The sequence below is a fragment of the Orycteropus afer genome, unplaced genomic scaffold, assembly GCF_000298275.1.
Source record: "Orycteropus afer afer isolate SDZICR_OR568_19922 unplaced genomic scaffold, OryAfe1.0 scaffold00127, whole genome shotgun sequence".
Classification (NCBI taxonomy): domain Eukaryota; kingdom Metazoa; phylum Chordata; class Mammalia; order Tubulidentata; family Orycteropodidae; genus Orycteropus; species Orycteropus afer.
The window spans coordinates 5,362,271-5,370,641 of NW_006921714.1; the positions used below are offsets into that span (position 1 = coordinate 5,362,271).

The window sequence follows — 8,371 nt, forward strand, 5'->3', positions numbered from 1 at the left end:
AGTCCCTGAAGAAGGACATAATGTTTAGTAAAGTGGAGGATCAGCATAAAACAGGAAGACCTTTAATTCTATGGATTGACACAGTGGCTAAAACAATGAACTCAAAAATAACCATGATTGTGCGGATGGCCCAGGACCAGGAAGTGTTTCATTCTGTTGTACATAGTGTATCTGTGAATTGGAACTGACTTGATGGCACCTAACCACAATAACAGTAAAAACAATATTCTCTCTAAAAAAAATTGTGATCATAAATTGCAGAGAGTCCACAAGAAGACTTTTAGAGCTAGTAGAGGAATTAAGCAAAGTTGCTGGGTTCAAGGTTAACAAAAAAAATCAGTTGAGTTTCTATACATTGACAGTGAAAAATCTGAATGGGCAATTAGGGAAACAATTCTCTTTACAGTAGCATCTAGGAGAATAAAATACCTAGGAATAAATCTACCCAGGGATGTGAAGGACTTATAGAATGTAAACTGTAAAACACTGCTGAAAGAGATGAAAGAAGACTTAAATAAATGGAAAGATGTTCCGTGTTTATGGATTGAAAGACTTAGTAAAGATGTCAGTATTACCCAAGCGATCTAGATTCCACGTAATCCCAGTCAAAATTCCAACAGTCACTTTTATACAAATAGGAAAACCAGTCCTCAACTGCTCACAGCAGATTCCACCATGGAGGTGATTAAACCACATCCAGTCGTATCATGAGGAATAACTATTACAGCTGCCAAGCCACTCAAAATCACAGCCCAGCCAAGTTGACAAACAACCTTAACTACCATATAATGGTATAATAGTAGACACATAAGCTAATGGAATAGAATTAAGAGTCTAGAAATAAACCTACAAATCTGTGGTGCTAAGTCCATTTGACGGAACCTCTGGTAGCATAGTGCCTAAGGCACTTGACTGCTAACCAGAAGGCTGGAGGTTCAAACCCACCAGAAGGAAGATAGGGCAATCTACTTCCATAGGGCTACCGCCTCGGAAACCCAAGGAGGGGTTACTATGAGTCGGGTCTGACTTGACGGCACATAACAACAACAAGAAGTCCATTTGATGGTGAGAGAAGAGTCTCTTCAATAAACAGTTCAAACCGCCAGCCTTCTGGTTAGCAGTCAAGTGCCTTAGGCACTGTGCTACCAGAGCTCAATTTAAAAAAAAAAAAAAAAGGAATATTGGCAAGGATGTGAGAAATTGGAACAATTATCCATTGCTGGTGGGAATGTAAAGTCATACAGAGTTGTGGAAAACAATATGGTGTTTCCTCAAAAAACTAAAAATAGAACTACCATGTGACCCAGCAATTCCACTCTTACTTATATACCCAAAAGACTTGAAAGTAGAGACTCAAAAAATAACTCGTACATTGGTGTTCATTATAGCACTATTCACAATAGCCAAAAGGTGGAAACAACCTAACTGCCCATCAGCAGATCAATGGATAAACAAAATATGGTATATACAGACAATAGAATACTACTCAGCCAGTAGGAGAAATAAAGTCTTGTGATGTATACTACAGTGCAGGTGGCACTCAAAGACATTATACTGAGTGGAAGGAGCCAATCACTAAAGGACGTATACTGTAGGACTTCATTTATATAAAAAGAAAAAGCAAATACATAGAGACCAAAGGTAATTAATGGTTAGTAGGAGTGGGAGGAAAGGAGAAAAGGGTTTAACTGTGAAAGAAAAATCACATTGATTAAGGGTAGGTTGTTGTTGTTGTTGTTGTTGTTGTTATGTTCTGTCGAGTCATATCCAACTCAGTAGGTTAGCACAGCCTATTATTGTAATTGCTGTCAATAAGTTGTACACCTGTAATTGGCAAAAGTGTGACATATAGTTATAATGACAGGGAAACAAAAAGTAGCTGCTAAGACTGCTTATGTACAACGAAACACCTCATGGGATTTGGTTCCTTGATTTGGAGGTTTGGGGTCATGAGACATCCCAGTTAATTGGCCTAATAATGTGTTTAGTTCTTCTATTCTACCTCCAAGTTCGTGGCATAGTACCTGGGGTCTTAAAAGCTTGCATATGGCCATCCAAGGCACAATTGGTCTCTATTCACCTGGAGCAACAGAGGAAGAAGGAGAGTTAAAAATTGGAGGATATGGAATGTGTGACTAATTATTTCCATGAATATCTGCCTCCTTTGCCATGAGACCAGAAGAACTGGATGGTGCCCAGCTACCATTACTGAACATTTCGATCAAAGATTCTGTAGAAGAATCTTAATCAAAAGGGAGAAAATGCAGAACATAATTTTAAATTATCATGGACTCCAGACTTTCAGGAGCCACAGAGGATAGATGAACCGTTGAAACTATTGCCCTGAGATAATCTTTAAATCTTAAACCTTAAAGTCGTCTTAAAACCAAATAGTAGTTTAGCTTGACTAATAATAATAATGGGAGCTCTGGTAGCATAGTGGCTAAGACACTTGCCTGCTAACCAGACGGCTGGCGGTTCAAACCCACCAGCCACTTCTCGGAAGGAAGGTTGGGCAATCCTACTTCCGTAGTGATACTGCCTCGGAAACCCAAGGAGGGGTCGCTATGAGTCGGGCCTGACTCGATGGCACATAACAACACAACAACAACAATAATAATAATAATGAAAGGTCTGCCTTCAGTATTATGCTCCTTTAGGATTTACTTAGACAATCACAACAAAAAGATTAGAATGGGACCTTAAAGGGTAGTGAGTTTATGTTATTAAGAGAGGAACAACTTAGAAAAGAGAGTGAGAATAGTTGCACAAGTCAATGAATTGTACATGTAGGAACTTGGATTGGTATATGTTTTGCTGTATATGTTAACAACAACAAATAGAAGGTGGGGGGCAGAGTAACCACCACCTCTGAAAAAAAATTGTGGTCATGTTTGCCAAAAGAGTTAAGCCATCAACAGTATATGACAGTGTGTCTTCCCCTAACACTCTGCTTTTATCAGTCCTATTCTTGTCAATCCTATACTTGTTTCTTCAAATTTTGCCAGTCTGATAGACAAATGACAGTATTTAATTTCTCTCTCTCTGATCCTAAGTGAAGTTGTACATTTTTTCAGAAATCTGTGGGGCATTTCTAATAAGCTTCATTCTGAATTTTTTTTTTCTTCATTTCCTTGGCCTGTGTTTTGATTGAATTGAGTTTTGTTTATGTTACTGATTTGAGGAATTCTTCTGTTTAGAGAAACTGAACCAAATTATATAGAGGAACAAATGGAATATATCTTTGAGTTAACAAAAATAAAACCAAATCTGCATATTATAAGATATGGGACAATGTGTTACTTATAACATTGTTGGATCGAAAGAAGAAAATAAGATGCTGAATAAAGTGATCAAGGCAGAAAGCACAATAGGAAAAGGACAGGACAACACTGGAATGTTAATCAGTAGATATGAAATCTGGAAACAAAAGTAAAATCATTGAAAAAATTGTCTCTGTCTGTTGGTGTATAATTTTCCTAGGGTTAGCATGTAATTATGTAATTAATTCAAATGAAAAAAGTTGTTGCTGTCCATATTATCAAGAACGTGTATGTAATGTTTCCATTTCTGTTTTCTTGGCAGCATGGTGTGGTAAAAAGTCCCAGTTAACCGCATTCTACATTGGTCAGTTCACATTCCCTCCCAGAGCCTTAGTTGAAAAATGAGAATAGCATCCTTACAGAGTTTTCAAACTAGATATTAGGTAACTGATGTGAAAGACCTTTGATATATGCAGAGTGCTTATGTCATTGTAACCCTTCCATCACACCAGCTCACATTGAACACATTCCTTTGGCTCTGATGCACTGTTGCCCTATCCCATTTGATCTTTCTGTATGCCACAGTTAGCTCTGTGTCCCAGTATCCACTGTAATCATTAGCCAACCAGCACTGTCTTTCTCTGTTAGGTTCCAGATGAGATGATCCAGTGTGTGGTCTGTGAAGACTGGTTCCATGGAAGGGTGAGGAAGCCTGCTTTTATCTTAAGCTGTTATGTTACTTTATAAAAAGATGAAAGAATTTTTTCCTTTTTAATTGTGTTATATTTTACATCATAACTATTCTAAAAATATAAAGATATTATTAGTATACTCTTGCAATATTTAAGGAACCCTGGTGGCACAGTGGTTAAAGTGCTCATTTGCGAACCAGAAAGTCAGCCGCTGCACGGAAGCAGTCTGCTTCCATAAAGATTACAGCCACAGAAACCCTATGGGGCAGTTCTATTCTTTCCTATAGGGTTGTTATGACTCAGAAGCGACTGATGGCAGTGGGTATTGCAATATTTCTTTATAAAATAATAGACATTTTATGCATTGATCCATGTCACTTCAGATTTGTGTATTTCACTGTACATAAATTATATTTCAGTAAAATGTATTTTTAAAAATAAATACTAATAGGCATTTTAGACCACATGGAGATCACAAGAAAAATGCTCTGTGTTCTGTCCTGACAGCATCTTGGTGCCACTCCCCCGGAGAGTGGGGATTTCCAGGAGATGGTGTGCCAGGCTTGCATGAAGCACTGCTCTTTCTTGTGGGCTTATGCTGCACACTTGGCAGGTAGGACTTGTGCTTGTGAAATTTGTGTGTTCAATCCAGAATTTTCAAGAACTACTTTTAACTGGATTCTGAGGTGTAAGAAGGAAGAATGAGGCATATTCTTTCTCTACAGAGTGCTTCTGGATTGGTTGGGAGGGGCCTGAGAACAAATGTGTACTTAAATGGCATGGCACAGACTGTGGAGGGGACCAGAATTAGAGAAAATGGAAAAGGCTGATTTGAATGGGGCTTTGAAAGAAAAATAGAAGTTGTTTTTAAATGGAAGGCATGCTGCTGGTTGAGGAGGGGATAATTAGTTATAATTTAATCTAGAGCCTTTACTATATACTGGCAAATTGACCCAAACAACTAATTAATAATGAATGGTCTTGATACGTTAAATATTTTATTTTATTGGTTTCTTGCTCACCTCGTTTTAAGGGAACACTTCCCCATTCCCACGCAGACCACAGCAGCACAGCACACCTAAGATCTCATCATACACCTTTGATTTGCCTAAAATCCTTAAACTTGGTGCTCTCTTTGTGTCCACACTCTTTCCAGTCATCTCTCTCCTTTTCCATAGACATTGGACCTGCATGTATTTCTCATTCCTTGGATTTTCTTAATTGTGTTCTCCTTTCTCCTTTCCCATCAGAAAAAACCTCTTCTCCCATTCATTGGAAATGTCACCACGCAGTATGAGCTCTGTTGTCATTTCTTTTCTCACAGTTTTTCTGCTGTTTTACCCATCCTTTTAAATTTCCTCTTCCCATAAAGATAAGTTTTTTTCCCTAAACTACCCTTCTATCTACGTTCACATTTAAATCTCTTCCCTCTGCCGCTTAATTCTTGAGTTATCCCATCTCTCTGTAACTTCTACGGTGTTTTTTTTCCTTCTTTACGTATCATGTGCCTAAATAGTGATTCATATTTTCAATGAACTGTTGAATTATTTGAACTCTGGATGGAGCAGGCATATCTTGAAAAAGTGCTGCTATTTGCTTTTTACTTACTTTTCCTTCCAGACATTAAGGTCGCTTTTCTTCTTTTACAGAATCTAAAATAACTTTCTAATGGAGCTAAGTGATTCAACTGCCTGATAGATCAGTGTATTTGCTGTCTTTTCTTCTTCTTTTGTACCCACAGTAACCAAAATACCTGCCGAAGACGATGGGTTGGTGCTGAATGTTGATGGAAAAGGTGATCAGGAAGTTATCAAAACTGAAAATGGAGATCATCAAGAGAGTGTCCTCAAAGAGGACCTCACAGGAAGTGGCAGAGATGCTGTCACGGACGTTAAAGCAGAGCCGACTAGTGAGCCGTGTACCAGCTCCAGCTCGGAGGCTGGTCTCCAGGTAATGTGTGAAGCATGAACCATAAAACAAACAACCTTTAGGCAAAACTGAATCCGTAACCTTGGTGTCTCTGGATTTCAGTGGTACCTTATGCCTAAACAAATATTTTTACAAAATGTTAGCTAGGAAAACTGTGACCATCTTAAAAACACACTTTGAAACTTCACTTGATTTCAGACAGCATTTAAGAATCAGAATCTCAACGCAGAGTCACAGTTGCGCTGCAGACTTCAGCAACTTAAAGCTAAGCAGCTTATAAAGAAAGATGGTGCCACCTATTGGCCCTTGAACTGGCGTAGCAAGCTGTGTACCTGCAAAGACTGTATGGTGAGTACCTGCTCAAATTCAACATTAGTGTGTTTCGTGGACTGATGTCTGAAATAAGAACACCTGGGAAGTGTATTGATAGAATTGATGTAAGGAGTGTAGGGAATTTTAACATTTTCGTATTAAGCAGATTTATCAGATAGGACTTGTAGTCTGAATACTTATCAAATTTATGGAAGAAATTAAGAATTACACAAGATTTTTTTATATAGTCATCACAGTGATTATCTTTTTTATGTCAGAGAGTTACTTGAAACAAACTGCTTGAAAGTTACAGTAAGTCTGGGTTTTGAATAAAGATCTCATAGACTGTACACCTGTGAGGACAGGGGATTTCTGAAAGATTTGGCAAGAGGAATGGAGCATTCAAGCGGCTCTGTGCTGAAGGGCGTAGCTTTTCCTAGCTGCCCTCTAGGAACCGTGTGTAAGTTCTTGGTGATTCTTGCAAAGTTGACTTTTTGACAGTGACACACAGTTCTAATGAGAAAACTGGTTTTACTTCTCAAAGAAAATGTACGGGGATCTAGATGTCCTGTTCCTGGCAGATGAATATGACACCGTTTTGGCTTATGAAAACAAGGGCAAGACTGAGCAGGCAACCGATCGGCGAGACCCTTTAATGGACACCCTGAACAGTATGAATAGAGTCCAGCAAGTGGAACTGATCTGTGGTAAATACTGTGTGGGGGAGAAGTCGTGAAGCTCTCAGTCTCCTTCACTATTGAAAAGGATGTGTACAAGGAGCATAATAAGCACCTATTATTTTACTTTACTACGAAGAAAGTTAAAAATCTCAATGGTACAGTAGGCCTCAACTACAGTACTGCTAAGTCCTTGTCGTAGTGTGGGCTATTCCAGGGCTATTGCCAGTCAGGGTTAGATGCTAGAAGAGGGACAGGCTTGAGAACCCCCAGCGGGAGCTGTTGTGGTGAAGGGTAGAGGTGGGATAAAGAAACTCGGATATGCCTTTCTGTCTCTACCCACGGCACATTGCACCCATCGTGTTGTCTGTTGGGCAGTTCTGAGATTGCCTGAAGGGGCCCCGGGAAACCACCAGAGCAGAAAATATCCCAAGCCCTTGGTCACAGGCTTTTTGACATCTCCCCCTTCTCTGCCCAGCTGATTCCCATTCTAGCCAGTTTCCATTCAGATGCCACCACTTTTGTGCCCCTTTTGTGACATTTAACGCTTCTTTTATTTGTAATTATTTGCTTAATTGGCTTTTTCATCTTTTTTGGACTAAAAGGTTTTTCAGGACAGAAGCTGCTTGTAGCCCTCAAGGTGCCCTGGACTTAATATAAACTTAAGTGGATGAATGAATTTTAAAATGGAATGTTTGATTAGTTTAAGGTTATTTCACGTAATGGAATTCCATAGAAATAGGAAATACTTTTACAGAATCCTTAGTTATCTTATTGGGAGTCAGGATATCTTTCTTTCCTCTTTTTTTTTTTAAGTTGTAGAGATCAGAATTTGGGAGAAATTGGGTACAGGTTTCTGTACAGGTTTCATTTAAGAAAAAAATTGATTTAAACTATTAACATACTTCAATGTCAGTGGTAAAGAAATATTTTTTTTTAAAAGCAAATGGCTTACCTAAAGTTTAAGTGCTTTTTTGTTGTCTTGATTTAGAATATAATGACTTGAAGACGGAACTTAAAGACTATCTCAGGAGATTTGCTGATGAAGGCACGGTATGTTGAGTTCAAGCGTTCATCATGGTCCTGTATGTTTTGAATAAATTGTTTATTTCCTGTGATGAAAAAATGACCGAGCAACTCAAATGGGATACTGGCAGAGAGTTTAATCAGATTTAGAGAGGTGTGGGCAGGGCTGCGGGGAATCCATGAGGGCTAGGGAGACCTCAAAGCTCCAGCCACCGTGGGGACTCATTCTTAGCCCTGGGCTATAAGGGATGAGGTGGGAAAGCAGTCACGAAAAATGTGCAGAGAGCGCTGTATTTTTACACAGATAATGTTACATGTTGTTCCAGCTGTACCATGCCAGGACCGTTGACTGAATATCATCATTTTTGTGAATCATATGTGTGGACACATTATTTACATGAGCATGTTATTTGTGGAAAATATATGGTGGTAGTAGCATAGGAAGGAACCATGGGAAGGAATCAGAGATAGA

The 8,371-nt window shown here is 38.9% G+C and overlaps 1 protein-coding gene across 1 annotated transcript in view; it reads left to right on the plus strand.

Moving 5' to 3' along the window:
• The window catches only part of UBR7 (ubiquitin protein ligase E3 component n-recognin 7), a 19,855-nt gene that overhangs the window by 7,344 nt on the left and 4,140 nt on the right, over positions 1–8,371 (plus strand). The window contains exons 5-10 of the mRNA XM_007944508.2: positions 3,912–3,965; positions 4,463–4,568; positions 5,697–5,905; positions 6,083–6,232; positions 6,741–6,903; positions 7,865–7,926. Of these exons, the coding sequence (XP_007942699.1) occupies positions 3,912–3,965; positions 4,463–4,568; positions 5,697–5,905; positions 6,083–6,232; positions 6,741–6,903; positions 7,865–7,926 (744 nt within the window). The remainder of the gene's footprint in view (positions 1–3,911; positions 3,966–4,462; positions 4,569–5,696; positions 5,906–6,082; positions 6,233–6,740; positions 6,904–7,864; positions 7,927–8,371) is intronic.